Raw genomic sequence first — 19,558 nt, 5'->3', positions numbered from 1 at the left:
TATCAACCGTATCAGTTGTTGAAAATGATAGTTTTGATAGAATGATAGAAGTGGGATATCAATCAGTCAGTCAATCAATCAAACAAAATAGAGAAAGAGTGACAGAGAGACCATAGTGAGTTACAGTGGGAACGTCATGAATTTATAAAACTGTCATTATACACATATATGTATATATGTATGTACATATATATATCATGAATTTATAAAACTGTCATTATACACAAGTGCACGCAAAAAACTTGAAGGAATCACTTTAAACAGCCCGATTAAAAAGAAGAGTTAGCCATAAGACCATAAGACCAAGATGAGAAGCCATAAGACTGTCTGACAGGCTGTTCCACAGTTGGGGGCCACATTAACTGAATCATCAACCTCAGAACCGCAAGGGTTGATATGATAAAACTTTAATTTGTCTTTAAATACTGTAAGTGTCACAAAATGCTTGGACTACTTCAAATTGTGTCGTAAATATTGAAATTTCAGACACATGTTCAAAAATATACAATTTTCACTTCTAGTCTGAAGTTCCCTTCCATGTTGTACCTGATTCCTGTTTCAATCGTCTGCGTGTTAGTAAATATCTGAAAAAAAAAAAAAAAAAAAGAAATAAAAAAGAAAATTGGCAACAGCATGTGTTAGATGAGATAACCTGGGACATTTCAGCTCAGGTAATAATTGTTAATAATTAATAATTATTGTCAAATTTGTCATCGAGAAGCATTTTTGACAGTTGAGGATTACATACTCACACAATCTGAGATGCAGATTTGAACTTCAATTGCCTTCATGATAAAATGATTTTCAGGCTTTGTTAAAGGCAAAAACAGATAAAGAAATAACCAGAGAATGAAGAAAAGGGGAGGCTCAGAGGTGCTAGTGAACACTCCTTGTTGGGTCATGTTAGTTACACATTCCCTCGTTCTACAACTGACCATAACCGAAAACAGGGCACATGAGCTTCAGTCAGAAGTAACAAGGTTGGAGGTAAGCATCCCTTTATGCCTGCTACAAGAAATTATTTTACATATCCTGTGTCTCCTGCTTGTAAAACTATATTTGAAAAATACTTACTATTTTAAAAAGGGAGAGCAAATGAGTGGTTACCTTTTTTTAACTTCAGATTTTAATCTGTATTTTTTTTTTATTTTGTAATGTACTGTATTTTATCTGTAGCCGTGCTTTAATTCTGTGTCATGAACGTACATGTCAGAAGCAAAAGCAGTATGTATGCTGATACTGCTTTTGTGGTTGTGCCCTAAATCTTATTTCAGGATGTCGTATTCATGTGCCACTTAGCGATATCCTGCAAACAACCTAGATTACATTTGTGCACTGTTAGGCTTTTGTTCTGCGCTGAAATCATTCTCGACAAGCATTTCTAGAACCCACATTATCTAACCTGCTATACAAACTACTGGTGTTGAACAAGGACAACAGACGCAGTGGAAATTAAAAAAAGAAATTTGGCACTAGGATATATATTCTGAACAACTTTCACATCTTCTTCAATAAAATAGTGATGTGATGGGAAAATCATTAAACCTTGAGCAGATCCACAGGGCTACTGTTTGATGTAGAGGTCAGCCCAACAGTGAACCTTGTTCTAGTGACAGTCTCCTTATGTAAGTATAAATGCTCATTATTTTTGAGTGCCAATATTGGCTGCCCCAAAACGACATCCTGGGTCACCCTAAAACAAAGCTTTTTATTGCACACGGGGGTACAAATGGACTGTATGAGGCCATCTACCATGGTGTCCCAGTTTTGGGCATTCCTCTTATCTTTGACCAGGATGACAACTTTGTACGCCTGAAGGCTCGGGGGGCAGCTGAGACTGTTGAAATATCAACTTTAAATGTTGAGTCAATGACAAAAGTTCTGAAGAACATTCTGAATCCAGAAAAGCCGTACACACAGAATATGCGCAAATTGTCTCAACTCCTTCACGACAAACAAGGGTGCAGCACATCTTCGCACTGAGTCGTACAAGCTGCCATGGTATGTCTATCACTGTCTGGATGTGATGGTATTCTCTTTAGTCAGTGGATTGCTTATTGTCTCATTGATTTGGATTTCCTGTCGACTTCTCATTAGATTCATGATGAGGATGAACATGAGAAAATCTAAAAATGAATAGACATAACTCAATGATACCGTAAGAAAATAATCTGCAGACAAGCGTTTAATAAATCAAAATACAATTTTACAGTAGTAATTTTAAATTAAATTGAATAAAATGAAAAGTCTTCTCATTAGATTTATGATGGGGATGGTGAAAGATAAGGCAAAGAGAGACAACCTGATGATGTCATGTAAAATTACTGCTTCAGCCTATGTGACATACTGCTCTAGCGGTTTGACCTGTAAGTTCTCTTTGCCCTTAAGATCTTGCTTTTCTTTTTCTCGCTTCTTCTTGTTTAGTTCTTGTCCTCTGTTTCAGAGAAGTGAAGAAGCAACAGCATCTGTAGCGACTACAGGGTGTTAGATCCTGTTTCAATCTTGTCTTGTGCAGCCTGCAAGGGGTTGTATGCCCACTAAAACTGTATAGAACAAGCCCCCCTGACTCTTCCACTTTGTACACTGACAGCCTGCTGTCTGTTGTCTGTGCCCAGAGCTCTGAAATAAAAGCTTCTCAGTTGCAGATTCTGGTTCAACGTTTTATTTTTCCACGACAATTATTAAACAGGACTATTGATACAGCTATGCTTAGAATGTATAACATATAATCACTCAACTATAAAAGATAAAGTATCACTTGGTTGCAAGGGTGACCCTAGTTCTTAATAAAGCAAGTTTTTAATCTTTCTTTATCAATTCTTACACTCTGTCTTATCACAGTAGATATACTTCACTGCCACTTCACTTATCAAACATCAATGTAGCAATGATAGATGTTCTTTTTTTGTTTTAACAATTCCATGCAATGAACCTTGTCACTACGTAACAACACAGTCTCCTTTTACTGTGTTTTTTTTGTCTGTGGCCATATCACACTTAAATACAAATGGATGTCACCATGTGCTATATGTGTGCTAAGAAAGAGATGGGATGTAAATATGACAAGCAAAAGTAAAATGCATTTTGTTTACTGTGTCACACTGCCTCCTGTGTGGAACTGAGGGTCCTTGTACCAACCACATGGTTTTATTCATGATTTTATTGACCTTTGAATACCAACAAGGTTAATAAGTGACGCAGAAAGGGATGCAATGATTTCCTGATGTGATTATTTATTGAATATGAAAATCAGTGGAAACATTTTAAAAAGGTAATGCAACACCGCAGAGAATATAATTCCATTGCATTTAAATTGTATGTAATGAATAACACAAGTGCGAACTGACAGCTAAATCTTCATGTCTGGGGCTGAAGTATATGCTTTTGCCAAATGAAAAAAAAAAAAAGATGTAAAAGACCAACAAACAAAACCCTTAATCTTCAGTTTGTCTAAGAGACTCAGCAGTCCGGTTCCATCGTAACAAAGAGCTGATTGTCTGGGCAGCTTGCTGCACTAGTCGTCTGAGCTGCGCATTGATACCTTCATTTCCGTGGAGGTAAACCAGAGGGTTGAGAGCACTGTTCAGACTCACAAGTGCACGACTTATCTGATGAGCAATGAAAACTCTATCAAACCACCCATGACAGATTCTCTGTTTGGAGAGAACTCTCGACCACAGATTGAGGTTCTTGAGCACATGAAAGGGGATGTAACAAACAGAGAAGAGGAGAACCAAGATGAACAACAACTTTAAGCATCTCTCTTTCAGTATCTTGTCAGTCGTGTCTCTTCGGCAAAGGGTGAAAATCATGTGTCCGTAGCAGCCCAGAGTGATGAGGAGTGGGATGCAAAATCCAGTGAGTGTCCATCCGAGGCTGTATTTCAAGTAATCCTCGACATAATCTTTATGGGTGGTGTCGTAGCATTTCCCTGTGGTATTTCTAAACCTCTTGGTAAAGAACATGTCTGGCAGAAGTTGGACACTCACCAACAGCCAAACCATGGCTGCGATGACCACTGAATAAGTCATACGTATCCGTCCCTTGACTTTCATGGGATGGACGATGGCCAAGTACCTGTACACGCTGATACAAGTCAGGAATCCGATGCTGCCATACAAATTGAGGTTGAAGCAGAATCTTGTTACCTTGCAGAAAGTCTCTCCAAAGATCCACTTACTTCCCATCACGTAGTAAGTCACCAAAAATGGAAGCGTGAGCAGGTAGAGAATGTCTGTAATTCCAAGGTTGAAAACAAACACGTTAACATTTCCGAGTTTGTTCCAGTTGCGCAGCAGTGACTTCAGTCCCCAAATATTGCCTGCCAGACCAATGACGAACACCAAGCTGTACACAGGGGGCAGGAATGTGTGTTCAAATTTGAAACTGATGCACGTTTTATTCATTGTGTAGACCGTGTTCAGGCTGGTGCAAAATGTTATGCTGTGGCAGGCGAAGTGCCTTTAAAAAATATGTAGCCACAACCCACTTGTGGTTGACACTTCCCCATGCTTCATTTCGGCAGTAGCACCTCTCACGAAAAAGTGACCTGATTTCCCTGACATGAGTTTCAATGGTTACATTCAACATTTTTTTTTACTTGAAATAAGTCAGATCTATGTGAGCGCTAAGACAAAACACACACTTGGATTAAACAATTCAAAATCTGCAAACAGAACCGCTGCACACCATTTGTACAGGTGTCTAGTTTATTGTTTAAAACATGTTGTTGAAAAGCTATCCAGAATGGGAGATGTGTTTTTCAAAATAACAACTCTAACTATGATTTTCATACTTCAGTGATCATTTCTGTGCCTCTTAGGCTGTGATGCTAAAACCCTGAAAACTATTTTTTCTGTTTCTCTGTTTCGGTTTAGTCATAAGGTTCCTGGAGATGGTGGCATCGTTACGGTTTTAGCTGTAAATGTAGCTTCATCCACCCATCAACTTTCTACCACTGCATTTGGTTTCAAGGGGGAGCTAGAGTCTGCCACAGCTATCTTGGCTGAGTGTAGAGATACTATGAGTTGTTGGTTTCATTCAGAGTCTGAGAGACAAACTTAAACCACACACTCTCACACTTGCACTTGCACAGCTGTGGGCAAATTTGCCAGTTGTTCTAATGTGCGTTTCACAGACTTGTGTAGCCACAGGGAGATCATGTAAACTCCACACAGAAAGGCTGTACTGGCCCACCCAGAATCTCTGCCACATGGCGAGAGTTTTCAACTTTTTATATTTTACTTTAATGTAGTTATTTTAAAACGCATTTACTTGGTGAACAAAAAAAAGATTAAATAGAACATTTTTCACCTTGACATGTTTCGACTGCTGTCTTCCTGCAGTCTTGACCAGCAGTTCCAGCTGCTCCAAAGAACCAAAATCGTTGGCACAAATTTAAGCTTCACTCAGCAGTTCCACCACATCATATTGTGTTTATTCTAGGAAGACAATAAATTACAAAAAATAAGAAATTGCAATAAAAAAACAATAGAAAATTAAGTGGAAAACACCAAGCTCTTACCACTCCTGAAATATACAAATAATGTTACAGAGTATTGCCAACTGATTACAACTTTCACAATTCATAAATCATTATGATTTTTCACTCTTTTGGATTTTAAACATTAGTGTAAAAGGTTGGTTGGACCAAAATGTGAATGTAGTTAAATTTACATTATTTTCTTGCTGCCTTTTGTCACTGTTGCTGCCAAAAGCTATGAGACTTGTTTTTGTTGTTGTATCCTTTTTCTGCTCAGTTATAATTTGAAGCCTCAAGACAGGCAATGGCCTTTGTTTCCTGCTGGCACAATATCAACACCAAAAAAAAAATAATAATTTCACACTTCTCCATGTGAACGATTGTTGAGGGTTCAGATGCTTGTTCAGCTTGACCTGGCTATTTCACTTTAGTCTTATTGGGCCAGTTCAGTTACACATTGACTTGTTCTTCAATTAACCATAACATTAAAGATAGGGCACATGTGCTTCAGTCAGCAGTAACAAGCTCAGAGGTAAGCATCCTCTTATGCCTCCTACAAGAAATGATTTTCTATGTCCTGTGACATCACTTTGTGCTTGTGCCCTAAATCATATTTCAGGATGTGGTATTCATGCACCATTTAGCAATACATTGCAAACAAGATGAAAGCTGGATTTCATTTGTGCACTGTTTAGCTTTTTGTCATTGATCTGTGTTGAAATCATTCTAGACACGCATTTCAATAATCTTTATGATCAAACCTGCTATGCAAACTGCTGGGGTTGATCAGAAACAACAGACACAGTGGAAATAAGTGCAAGGGATGAAGGTGAAATAAAAATCAAGAGAAAGATTAGGAAACAATCAACAGGAACCATCTGTTTTGTTATTTGCTTTGAGGTAGTGTCAGAATATATTTTTGTGCAACGGCACAAAGACTTGAAAACATTCTATAATTAAAGGCAGATCAAGACAATTCTGTTTTTTTTTTCAGTTTTCTTTTTTAAAATAAAACAAAACATTTGAGACACATTTAAGATCCAATGACTTATGTTGCTTTGAACACTCAATGTAAAAGAGATGGTGGCACCTGGATATAAGAGAGCTTCTTCTGAACAAATTAACTTTCACATCTTCTTCATTAAAATAGTGATGTGATAGGAAAATCATGAAGCTCTGGGCATATCAACAGGGCTGCTGTTTGACATAGACGTCAGCCCAACAGTGAACCTTGTACTAGTGACAGTCTCCTTATGTAAATAATATAAATGCTCATTATTTTTAATTTGTAATGCTCTGTCCAGCTGCAATCTGGATGTGACAGCAAGATGACGTCCCTTTGCGCATATGTATATATATATATGTATATATATATATATATATATATGTATATATACATATATATATATATATATATATACATATGTATATATATCTATATATATATATACATATATATACATATATATATATATATATATATATATATATATATATATATGTGTATATATATATATGCTTTACACACACACACACACACACACACACACACACACACATATATATGTATATGTATATATATATATATAATGTAGTTATCTAAACAATATAAAAACCTCATTTTGTTCTGTTTTTTTATATTTTAGGGCAATAAAGACATAATAAAAAGTGAAAATTTATCTGACTCTCTGCTGTGGCTGTTAATGATGTTGTGTTCAGCTGTAAAGAGTTTATGACCGAATTTGTTTCAGCTCTAAAAAATATGTTCCACTTTGCAGATTTCCACGTTTGCAAACAGGGAGGTTATTTGAACAGAGAGGCACAAGAGTCACGCAAAAGACAAATCTGGGAGGATTGTGCAGAGGAACCGGCTGCTCACAGACAGACTCCAGAATCCACCCGTTCAGATTTGGACATTCAGGCTTAAATATTGACCTGCAGTGTTAGTTGTTGCTGGATAACTGAAGACTCGTCATTCTTTGTGGACAGAGGGAGAAGTCACAGGGTTTCAGGTAAGAAGCTGCTTACTCATGTGCTCATGCAATGCCAGTGTCACTTCTATTCTGTTGTAATTCAACACAGATGGTCCACACAGTAACTGCTGTAGATGTGTGAAGCGATATCATTTGGCACTGCATATTTGCTTATTTTTTAAAATGATAGGCTTACTAGATGGGAACAAATTGACGCTGCTGGTGTTTTTACAGACAGGCAGAGAGGTCCTTTGAGATCCTCTGGAGACGAATCCCTTCACCTACATTTCTGGACTCAGATCTCTGTCCATGCATAAAAACTATCTTTTAGTTTGTATTTGGGCCCTATTTGAGTTTGATGCTTTTTTTTGGCTCATCATATGAGCAAATTATGACTTTGGAGCTTCCTTTTGTTACAACATAAACACTATCAACTCTGACATGTCTGTGGCTTCTTACAATAATGTATTTTACAATTGTGCACAATAACAATGATAAATTATAAAATATACAATTAAACAACAAAAGCATACGTATGACATCTTATCCCAAGTTGTGCATTTAATGTGACCTACTGTATTTGTTTTCCAATTTAAACAATCTAGAGAAGACAATGACCTTTGTGCAACGCAAGACAACAAATGTTGACAATCACTTTGAAAGATTAACTTCTGTCAATCAGTGCTTTGTGTTCATGATTGGCCAGTAGACGATGCTTGTTCAGGCTGACCAGGCCACTCCACTCAAGACAGGTGGGCTAAATTGAGGAGGAAAGTTCAGGAATGGAACATGCCCGATTACAGACAGAGTCGATCCGTTCAGACTTAGGCATGTAAGTTAAACATTTACTTTTGCTGATGATTTTTTAGGAGAAGATTCAACAAACTTTGCGGACAGAGAAAGAAGCCAGAGCCTGAGGTGAGACTCAATTAAACAGTCTCCTTGTGTAAATAATATAAATGCTCATTATTTTTGAATGCCAATATTGGTTATTATAAATGTTCATGGACCATCAGCATCACAAGGACTAATGAGTATTCAGTGTTTTTTTCAGACCTATTAAGTCCCTGTATTGGGCCTGAATTGATCCTAAAACATTAACTCAGCAAAAAACAAGAACAAACAAACAAGAAATCATTAATTTCAAGGTATTTAAAGGCAGCCACTTTACTTGTATTTGATTTACTTTTCACACTGACACCAGGCAAATCCATGATTATCTGAGACGCTTGAGGTCAAGCACTCCAAACAAAATAGACGGTGAACTTGGGGATCATTAAGGAAATTAACTTTTTCCTGTTTACTCTCTATAGATATTTTGAGCAGAAACATTAATGTTTAACTTTGTTCCCAGTTACAAAAAGTGACTTTCTGGCTGAAAATTTTAATTGGCATGGTTTACTATATTGCTCCTGCACTGTAATCTTGTAGAACTTTTACTTTAATTACTTTTCAAAAATGTATTTTAATAATTCATATACAAATATACAATTGTCTTTTCCTACAGTGATGGGGCCTTATCTGCTGCTGCCATTCACCCTGCTCCTTTCAGCAACTCTGTGTGCATGTGATGGTGGAAAGGTGCTGGTCTTCCCAACGGATGGAAGCCACTGGTTGAACATGAAAATCCTAGTGGACACACTGCATTCTCAGGGTCACGAATTAACTGTCATACGTACATCCAATAGCTGGTATATTTCAGAAACCTCTCCCCACTACACTTCCATTACCATTAAGCAGGAGCAGCCGCAAAACATTGAGGACGCAGCCCTCATAGCTGCTTTCCTAAAGAGGTCACTTGAGATCCGTCGGAGACAAGGCTCTATTTGGAGTTTTCTGGATTATCATCAGAATCTGAATAATATCATCAGAAAGAGTCACAACGATGTAGCAAAAATAGTCATCAGCATCCTGGAGGATAAAGCACTAATTAAACAGTTGAATGAAAGTAGATATGATCTTTTGCTGACTGACCCTGCATTTCCAGGTGGTCCACTGTTAGGACACTATCTGAAACTTCCAATGGTTTTCAACGCACGATGGGCATTTAATGGAGAAGCACACTTTTCCATAGCCCCCTCTCCTTTGTCCTATGTTCCCCAAATATTCTCACTCAACTCAGATAAAATGGACTTTTTCCAAAGAGTCAACAACATAATTTCTCATATTACATTGGATTACATGTACTACTTTGTCTCAAATCCACCTTACCAGGCCGTATGTGACCGTTATTTTGGCCCTGGTGTTGATGTCCTTTCTGTGATGCAGGAGGCTGACATATGGCTAATTCGAGGTGAGTTTACCTTTGAGTTCCCTCGACCTACCATGCCCAACGTGGTCTACATTGGAGGGTTTCAGGGTAAGCCCTCGAATCCTCTTCCCCCAGATTTGGAGGAGTTTATGCAGAGTTCTGGGGAGCATGGGGTGGTTCTCATGACTTTAGGGACCCTGCTTGGTGATCTTGGACCAGAGTTATCTGATGCCATTGCTTCAGCATTTGCCAAACTGCCTCAGAAGGTTGTGTGGAGACACGTTGGGGAACGACCATCCACCTTGGGGAACAACACAATGCTGGTCAAATGGCTGCCCCAAAACGACATCCTGGGTCACCCTAAAACAAAGCTTTTTATTGCACACGGGGGTACAAATGGACTGTATGAGGCCATCTACCATGGTGTCCCAGTTTTGGGCATTCCTCTTATCTTTGACCAGGATGACAACTTTGTACGCCTGAAGGCTCGGGGGGCTGCTGAGACTGTTGAAATATCAACTTTAAATGTTGAGTCAATGACAAAAGCTCTGAAGAACATTCTGAATCCAGAAAAGCCGTACACACAGAATATGCGCAAATTGTCTCAGCTCCTTCACGACAAACCAATGAAACCCTTAGACAGTGCCATTTTCTGGATTGAGTATGTGATGAGGAACAAGGGTGCAGCACATCTTCGCACTGAGTCGTACAAGCTGCCATGGTATGTCTATCACTGTCTGGATGTGATGGTATTCTCTTTAGTCAGTGGATTGCTTATTGTCTCATTGATTTGGATTTCCTGTCGACTTCTCATTAGATTCATGATGGGGATGGTGAAAGATAAGACAAAGAGAGAGTAGTCAACCTGATAACTAAACAGGAGTCTTGATACAGCTATGCGTATAATGTATCACTTGGTTGCAAGGGTTACCCTGGTTCTTTGTTTAATCAGAGCATTTTTTTTTCCAATGGAAGTAGCTTCTGACTTGAACAATCACTAAACACATCATGTTTGTCCAGAAATAAATACATTGATTTGACCAAAAGACAAGGAAAAATAAAATGTTGACCGTGTCAGTGTCTTCTGTGTGGGACTGTGTGTGGGACCGTGTACAGATCACATGGTTTGATTCATGATTTGATGAAGTTGTGCTGGCTGCGATTGCCACTGAATAACTGAATAAATCACACTTATCTGTGCATTGACCTTCATGGGATGGACTTCGGTAGGTAGCCAGTTACCCAGTTCTCAAGCATAAATGACATTTAACAAAAAGAGAAGTTATTTCCCTGAGTTGAGTTTTAATAGTTACATTCAAACCATTTGTTTTATTAATTGTTTTGTTTTTTTACTTAAAAAAAGTCACAGTTGTGTTTGCACAAAGACAAAAACAGTTCAGAATATGCAAACAGAAATGCTACACTTTCTTTTGCACAGGTGTTTAGTTTTTTGTTCAAAACTTTAAACATATTGTTGAACATCTATCCAGAATGTGAGATATGTTCTTCTAGAGACTGACAAAGAGCCTGGAGTGCTTATTTCTATGTTTCTGAGGCTGTGATGTTAAAACCCTGCTAACTATTTTTTTCTGATACTCTGTCCTATAGTTCAGTCATACGTGTCCAGAAGATGGTGGTAGAGTTATGGTTTTAGATGTAAGAGTAGCCTCATCAACCCATCAATTTTCTACCACTGCATTCACATTCTAGGGGGAGCTCGTGTCTGCCTCAGCTATCTTGACTGAAGTCAGAGATGCCAAGAAAATATTTTAACAAATTTTAACAAGCATTTGCTCCGTGAAGAAGAAAAAAAAGATTAGATAGAAAATTGTCACCTTGACCTGTTTTAACTGGTGTCTTCCTTAACCAGCAGTTCCAGCTGCTCCAAAGAACAAAAATGATCTGCCCAAATGTAAGTTTCACTCGGCAGTTCCACCACATCATATGGTGTTTATTCTATGAAGACAAAATATGACAACAAAATAAACATTTATCATAACAATTTAGGTGACAAACCCCAAACTTGTATTACTTCTGAAACATAGAAATTATGTTACAGAGTATAACAAACTGTTTACAACACAGGGAAATCCATTCATTCACAATTCATAAATCATAATGATTTTTCTTTTCTTTTTTCTTTTCTTCTTCTTCTTTTTTTTTTTAATAAAACAGTTCTGCCACAGTTTAAGATTTGAATTGGAAGTAGTTAAATGCTTTAGAATAACTGGAGAAAAAAAAAAAAAAAAAAACGTCTGGTTGGAGAATTTAATGGGAAACTGCCAGCAGGAGACAGACAAAAAGATTTTACCCAAGAACACCAAGTACATGGCAAAACCTCAGAGAGTTCAGTTTGTTCTAGCCATATTCATCTGGTTAGGACAGCCAAACAGAAATATATACTCTTCTGAAATATGTTTAATATGCAATCTTTTTGATTTGCAGGCGTAATTCTTTTTTGCCAGTATCTTCTGAACACTGAGCAACACTGCTCGTTAACAATGACATTGACTAAACACAACAAGATGAAGAACTTTAATATGTTTTGGACTTGAAGAAACAGTGACATCAAGTGGTTGCAATTTAGATTGCAGTGCTCTATAACTTAAGTCCCCTTAGGGCCTCCTTATCTTCCCTCTCCAGAGCTTGCCAGTGAACTACAGTGGCCTGCAAGCACAAACGTGGATAACTCGTCCACCTTCTTCTTCATTGTTTTATTTGAGGACACGAACTGTCTCCCTAAATACGAAATGCTCTGACAGTAGAGCTGGATGGTCCACACCAGGCTTCCTTAGAAACATGGTGGCGCAAGATGGCAGCTAATATTCTCATATACATCTTAGAGCTGTTGTAAAGGTGAGAAAAACAAATGACTTTTATTGTACTGTGAATATATACTTTTATTCATGTATTTATGGGCTGTTTGTTAAGCTTTTACCAATATAAAAAACAGAAATTAAACCCACTGCACCATTTGCTGTTTCAAACCAATAAACAGACTCTGATGTGGATGACGAATCAGTCGTTCCTCTTTCAAACCATTTCAGACATGACGGCAACTGTAAAACTTCTGCTTTTATTTTCTTTTGTTTAAGTTTAGTACATTGTGGTTCTGGTGTTTTGTCTTGTTTGATTTTGCAAACATTTATCCACATGCTGCATGTGCACAGGTCCGTCCAGCTGCAATCTGGATGTGACAGCAAGATGACGTCCCTTTGCGCATATATATGTATATGTATATGTATATATATATATATATATATATATATATATATATATATATATATATATATATATATATATATATATATATATATATATATGTACATATATTGAGAGAGAGAGAGAGAGAGAGAGAGAGAGAGAGAGAGAATGTAGTTATCTAAACAATATAAAAACCTAATTTTGTTTTGTTTTTTATATGTAAGGGCAATAAAGACATAATAAAAAATGAAAATTTATCTGACTCTGCTGTGGCTGTTAATGATGTTGTGTTCAGCTGTAAAGTGTTTATGACCGAATTTGTTTCTGACAGCTCTAAAAAAATATGTTCCACTTTGCAGATTTCCTTTGTGTAAAAATAATTGAATTTAAACAACAAACAAACCAACAAAAGACAAAAGCATAAAGCCTTGCAAAGCATCTGCTGGGATAAAGGATGTATGCTGGTGATGTGCAGGCAACAGAAGTCACAACACGTTTGCAAACAGGGAGGTTATTTGAACAGAGAGGCACAAGAGTCACGCAAAAGACAAATCTGGGAGGATTGTGCAGAGGAACCGGCTGCTCACAGACAGACTCCAGAATCCACCCGTTCAGATTTGGACATTCAGGCTTAAATATTGACCTGCAGTTTTAGTTGTTGCTGGATAACTGAAGACTCGTCATTCTTTGTGGACAGAGGGAGAAGTCACAGGGTTTCAGGTAAGAAGCTGCTTACTCATGTGCTCATGCAATGCCAGTGTCACTTCTATTCTGTTGTAATTCAACACAGATGGTCCACACAGTAACTGCTGTAGATGTGTGAAGCGATATCATTTGGCACTGCATATTTGCTTATTTTTTAAAATGATAGGCTTACTAGATGGGAACAAATTGACGCTGCTGGTGTTTTTACAGACAGGCAGAGAGGTCCTTTGAGATCCTCTGGAGACGAATCCCTTCACCTACATTTCTGGACTCAGATCTCTGTCCATACATAAAAACTATCTTTTAGTTTGTATTTGGGCCCTATTTGAGTTTGATGCTTTTTTTTGGCTCATCATTTGAACAAATTATGACTTTGGAGCTTCCTTTTGTTACAACATAAACACTATCAACTCTGACATGTCTGTGGCTTCTTACAATAATGTATTTTACAATTGTGCACAATAACAATGATAAATTATAAAATATACAATTAAACAACAAAAGCATACGTATGACATCTTATCCCAAGTTGTGCATTTAATGTGACCTACTGTATTTGTTTTCCAATTTAAACAATCTAGAGAAGACAATGACCTTTGTGCAACGCAAGACAACAAATGTTGACAATCACTTTGAAAGATTAACTTCTGTCAATCATTGCTTTGTGTTCATGATTGGCCAGTAGACGATGCTTGTTCAGGCTGACCAGACCACTCCACTCAAGACAGGTGGGCTAAATTGAGGAGGAAAGTTCAGGAATGGAACATGCCCGATTACAGACAGAGTCGATCCGTTCAGACTTAGGCATGTAAGTTAAACATTTACTTTTGCTGATGATTTTTTAGGAGAAGATTCAACAAACTTTGTGGACAGAGAAAGAAGCCAGAGCCTGAGGTGAGACTCAATTAAACAAAATAGCTACTCTATGTACTGATTTTTCTAACTTTTTATTGCTATTTAGACATCCTAAGGATTTAAAGCAGCAATTTTGTGTTATCACTCCCAATTGAAGATTTACATTTGAAGGATGTAGATTTTTGTGCTCTTTAGATGCATTTCTCCCCTTCAACAAGCTATGTAAATGATTTGGCATTTACAAAAAACATTTATCTTTGTGTGTATATCCTTCGATTTGTTTGTGGTTTGCATAATTAAATTCCTTATTATCTAGAAGGAGTTGAAGATCACAAGAAAGATGTAAGATTGCATGTATACACAAACTGCATTTGGACCATAGGTGCATAATAGTTGTGGGAAATGCTAGAAAAAAAAAAGCTCAAATGCTGAGCGTAAAATGTTATGGATTATAAATCTGACCAAAATTTTAGAAAGTATTGTACATGCAATAACAAAAACAAAATAGACTCAAACTGATTAGTTTATATTGAAATATAAAATTGATTAAGAAAAACTGGAAAAAACACATCATAACAACTAAACAGTTTTAGGTTTGGAAAGGTGTTATTAAATATTTTATTAATTATGTATAAAGCATTATTTTTTCAGTTTTCTTTTTATTCATCTGTTATGTTTTTATTTATTGAGTATTCATACTTTAGAAAGAATGACAAAATTAACATCATAAAGCAAGTATAATATGGAACCTTTAAGGTTTTGTCCCACTTCTACTACTACAAGTTCTTGAAAGGCAATAAATTATTATTATTATTATTATTATTATTATTATTATTATTATTATTATTATTAATAATAATAATAATAATAATAAGACATTATTAAACACAAAAATGTTCAAAGATGTTTAGCTATAACATGTGTGTGGGTTTAGCATAGGTTTTTGCTGACAGTGTGACTAATTAGGAGGAATTAATCACCTTGTTTGGTGTGAAACTTTGCATCAATTGAATTTGCAGTTGAAAAACTCTTGTGTCTCTTTCACAGTGATGGAGTCGTCTCCAGGCTTGGCATTCATCTTGCTGATTTTAGCAACCCTGTCCCTCACATGTGGGGGTGGCAAAGTCTTGGTTTACCCAATAGATGGAAGCCATTGGATTAACATGAAAATCCTTGTAGAAAGTCTTCATTCTCGGGGTCATGAAATAACAGTTATACGTTCATCAACCAGCTGGTATGTTTCAGAAATCTCATCATGCTATACCTCAATCACTATAAAACAGGAACAATCCCAAAATATTGAGGACCAGACCTTCATGGCATCATTCTTGAAGAGATCAATAGACATCCGTCGAAGACGAGGGTCACTACAGGGTTTTCTGGACTTTTATCAGAACCTTTTCCAGATGATTGGGGAGAACCAGCGAGTTGTTGCAAATTTATTCTCCAGCATTTTTGAGAATAAGACACTAATTAAAGAACTTAGAGAAAGTCAATATGATCTCTTTCTGACTGACCCTGTATTTCCAGGTGGAGTGCTGCTTGGACACTATCTGAAGCTTCCAATGGTTTTCAACGTACGTTGGACTTTCATTGGAGAAGCGCACTTTGTCATTGCTCCTTCACCTTTATCTTTTGTTCCCGAAGTATTCTCCCAAAATCATCACAAAATGGACTTTTTTCAAAGAGTCAACAACATCATTTCTCATATGATCTTGGTTTACATGTACTACTTTGTCTCAAATCCACCTTACCAGGCCGTGTGTGACCGTTATTTTGGCCCTGGTGTTGATGCAATATCTCTAATGCAAAAAGCTGACATCTGGCTAATGAGGACTGACTTTACTTTTGAGTTCCCTCGACCTACCATGCCCAACGTGGTCTACATTGGAGGGTTTCAGGGTAAGCCCTCCAAGCCTCTTCCCCCAGATTTGGAGGAGTTTATGCAGAGTTCTGGGGAGCATGGGGTGGTTCTCATGACTTTAGGGACCCTGCTTGGTGATCTTGGACCAGAGTTATCTGATGCCATTGCTTCAGCATTTGCCAAACTGCCTCAGAAGGTTGTGTGGAGACACGTTGGGGAACGACCATCCAGCTTGGGGAACAACACAATGTTGGTCAAATGGCTGCCCCAAAACGACATCCTGGGTCACCCTAAAACAAAGCTTTTTATCTCACACGGGGGTACAAATGGACTGTATGAGGCCATCTACCATGGAGTCCCAGTTTTGGGCATTCCTCTTATCTTTGACCAGGATGACAACTTTGTACGCCTGAAGGCTCGGGGGGCTGCTGAGACTGTTGAAATATCAACTTTAAATGTTGAGTCAATGACAAAAGCTCTGAAGAACATTCTGAATCCAGAAAAGCCGTACACACAGAATATGCGCAAATTGTCTCAGCTCCTTCACGACAAACCAATGAAACCCTTAGACAGTGCCGTTTTCTGGATTGAGTATGTGATGAGGAACAAGGGTGCAGCACATCTTCGCACTGAGTCGTACAAGCTGCCATGGTATGTCTATCACTGTCTGGATGTGATGGTATTCTCTTTAGTCGGTGGATTGCTTATTGTCTCATTGATTTGGATTTCCTGTCGACTTCTCATTAGATTGATGATGAGGATGAACATGAGAAAATCTAAAAAAGAATAGACATAACTCAAGGATACCGTAAGAAAATAATCTGCAGACAAGCTTTTAATAAATCAAAATACAATTTTACAGTAGTAATTTTAAATTTAATTGGATAAAATAAAAAGTAATCAAAGTTGAAATGATTATTTCTTGTAAAGATTGCATTACCTTTTATTATATATATATGTATAAACAAATTAGATGAGACATGATATTCTCTTTGCTGTCCTGCATCTGTTTGTGGAGGAATCATTGCAATCATTAGCACATTGTCCATAGTTTTTTTTTTACTTGCCATACAATGAATGTGACCGAATTTACAACAATTAAAAATACTCTACACTGAGTCTGCATTTTCTTTTTTCTCTGTATGTCTATTTTTATTGAATATAAAATTTTCACACCCAACAGCTTCTGAACTTCTGGCAACGTCACATAAAACCATGTCAAGAGATTGGACAGATTATGAGAGAGCAGAGTGTTGGCAGAGTGCATACGTATTTGTGGCAGCAGGAAGCAGCAAAATAGTTCTCTGCATCAATGCATCGAGCAGTACTTGATGAGTCAAATCACTCAACCAGCAGAGTTTACTTGTATTCACAGTTGCTTCATTTCCTCATTGACACCAAATCACATTTTTTGTTTCAATGCAGTGTGTCTAAGGCAGGTAAAATTATGTGTCCTTTCATGGAAGTCCTGGAACTGGTTCTGACATTTAACGCTGGGACAGTTAATATTGTGTTCTTGGGGTGGATATGCATGAGGTTTGCAATGGACACGTTTTTTTTTTTTTTTTTTTTTTTTGCTCCCTCACTGAGTCACAGAGAAATGTACATCTGGTTTATTTTCTCACATTTATGAAATCAACTTCTTGTGCTGTAGATTTTTATTAAATACCAATGACAGTTTTTAACAGTTTTAGCTGAACTTTTCAATAATTACAAACAGAAAAATGATGACAAAAAAAGATGCAAATTATATTGACCTTATCATCAGACAGTATCATTAACGGTGTTGTGGGTGCTGGACAGTTGAATGACAACTTGGCGACCTTGCTGCACTAGTCGTCTGAGCCGTGCCTTGATACCTTCATTTCCATGGAGGTAAACCAGAGGGTTGAGAGCACTGTTCAGACTCACAAGTGCACGACTTATCTGGCGAGCAATGTAAACTCCATTGGACCACGCACGACAGATTCTCTGTTTGGAGAGAACTCTCGACCAGAGATTGAGGTTCTTGAGCACATGATAGGGGATGTAACAAACAGAGAAGAGGAGAACCAAGATGAACAACAACTTTAAGCATCTCTCTTTCAGTATCTTGTCAGTCGTGTCTCTTCGGCAAAGGGTGAAAATCATGTGTCCGTAGCAGCCCAGAGTGATGAGGAGTGGGATGCAAAATCCAGTGAGTGTCCATCCGAGGCTGTATTTCAAGTAATCCTCGACATAATCCATGTCAGTGGTATCAAAGCATTTCTGCTCTGTTTTATTCACATATGTTTTAACATAGAACATGTCTGGCAGACTTTGAACACTCACCAACAGCCAAACCATGGCTGCGATGACCACTGTATAAGTCACGCGTATCCGTCCCTTGACTTTCATGGGATGGACGATGGCCAAGTACCTGTACACGCTGATACAAGTCAGGAATCCGATGCTGCCATACAAATTGAGGTTGAAGCAGAATCTTGTTACCTTGCAGAAAGTCTCTCCAAAGATCCACTTACTTCCCATCACGTAGTAAGTCACCAAAAACGGAAGCGTGAGCAGGTAGAGGATGTCTGCAAATCCAAGGTTGAGAAGAAACACGTTTACGTTTCCGATTTTCTCCCAGTTTTGCAGCACAAATCTCAGTCCCCAAGAATTGGCCACCAAACCAATGACGAACACTGAGATGTAAACTGGAATCAGCAGTCTGCCGGTGAAGTGAAAGCTGATGAGAGAGCAAAGTGTGTTGTTCATTTTCTTCCCTTATGCCAAATTCCTCCTGTCAGTGAAAAAGCGTGTCTTCAAATGAAAGATGATGCATGGAACATGATATTGAAAGACAACTTCCTGTTTCACACTACAACTTTACCAACAGTGTCGGCTTCCTGCACCACCCACACTACACACACACACACACACACACACACACACACACACACACACACACACACACACACACACACACACACACACACCTCTCAGCAGATTGTATGAATGAGTGTATGTGGAGAAATTTAACAAAAAAAGTTGACCGTCATATGAATGAATGTTAGTCGCTCTAAACTCATAAACTCACTCTAAAACCTGGTGCCGTGCATCTTGTAGATTTCTGCCTTCCACTGATATCTGATGTGATTTTGTGCAGAACTTTAGCTTCTCTAAATGATTATCTGATATGAAGTCAAAGCTGAAATGGCAAACAAGCTTTCAAGACTTACCATCAGGGGAAAAAAATGTTTTGC

General features: G+C 37.8%; 3 protein-coding genes and 1 pseudogene across 4 annotated transcripts; 2 read left to right on the top strand and 2 right to left on the bottom strand.

The window, feature by feature from the left end:
• Window positions 1–963: 963 nt before the first annotated feature.
• Window positions 964–10,780, top strand: LOC142898671 (UDP-glucuronosyltransferase 2B4 pseudogene; annotated as a pseudogene).
• On the bottom strand, window positions 3,211–4,430 carry LOC142898673 (P2Y purinoceptor 1-like). Its single transcript, XM_076041751.1, has one exon. The coding sequence runs from the start codon at window positions 4,404–4,406 to the stop codon at window positions 3,435–3,437; it is 972 nt and encodes a 323-aa protein (XP_075897866.1). The 5' UTR covers window positions 4,407–4,430; the 3' UTR covers window positions 3,211–3,434.
• Window positions 10,781–11,233: 453 nt separating the features above from the next.
• Window positions 11,234–17,209, top strand: LOC142898670 (UDP-glucuronosyltransferase 2B1-like). Of its 2 annotated transcripts, XM_076041748.1 has the most exons (3): window positions 13,477–13,630; window positions 14,461–14,509; window positions 15,518–17,209. In XM_076041748.1, exon 3 carries the CDS (start codon window positions 15,520–15,522, stop codon window positions 17,122–17,124), a length of 1,605 nt encoding a protein of 534 aa, XP_075897863.1. In that variant the 5' UTR covers window positions 13,477–13,630; window positions 14,461–14,509; window positions 15,518–15,519; the 3' UTR covers window positions 17,125–17,209. The 2 variants fall into 2 exon arrangements, with proteins under 2 accessions (XP_075897861.1, XP_075897863.1); XM_076041746.1 differs by lacking the exons at window positions 13,477–13,630; window positions 14,461–14,509 and adding an exon at window positions 11,234–11,238.
• A 93-nt stretch (window positions 17,210–17,302) lies between these two features.
• On the bottom strand, window positions 17,303–19,180 carry LOC142898927 (P2Y purinoceptor 1-like). The gene has a single exon (XM_076042226.1). It carries the CDS (start codon window positions 19,068–19,070, stop codon window positions 18,099–18,101), a length of 972 nt encoding a protein of 323 aa, XP_075898341.1. The 5' UTR covers window positions 19,071–19,180; the 3' UTR covers window positions 17,303–18,098.
• Window positions 19,181–19,558: the final 378 nt, after the last annotated feature.

The sequence above is a fragment of the Nelusetta ayraudi genome, unplaced genomic scaffold, assembly GCF_046127955.1.
Source record: "Nelusetta ayraudi isolate G7.1 ecotype Tasmania unplaced genomic scaffold, CSIRO-AGI_Nayr_v1 ptg000070l, whole genome shotgun sequence".
Lineage (NCBI taxonomy): Eukaryota > Metazoa > Chordata > Actinopteri > Tetraodontiformes > Monacanthidae > Nelusetta > Nelusetta ayraudi.
Note: the sequence above shows the minus strand (reverse complement) of the source record. Positions and strands in the feature narration are given on the sequence as shown.

Excerpts from the sequence above, each read along its gene's own strand:
- LOC142898927 (XM_076042226.1), bottom strand. The coding sequence starts at position 19,070 with ATGAACAACACACTTTGCTCTCTCATCAGCTTTCACTTCACCGGCAGA.
- LOC142898673 (XM_076041751.1), bottom strand. The coding sequence starts at position 4,406 with ATGAATAAAACGTGCATCAGTTTCAAATTTGAACACACATTCCTGCCC.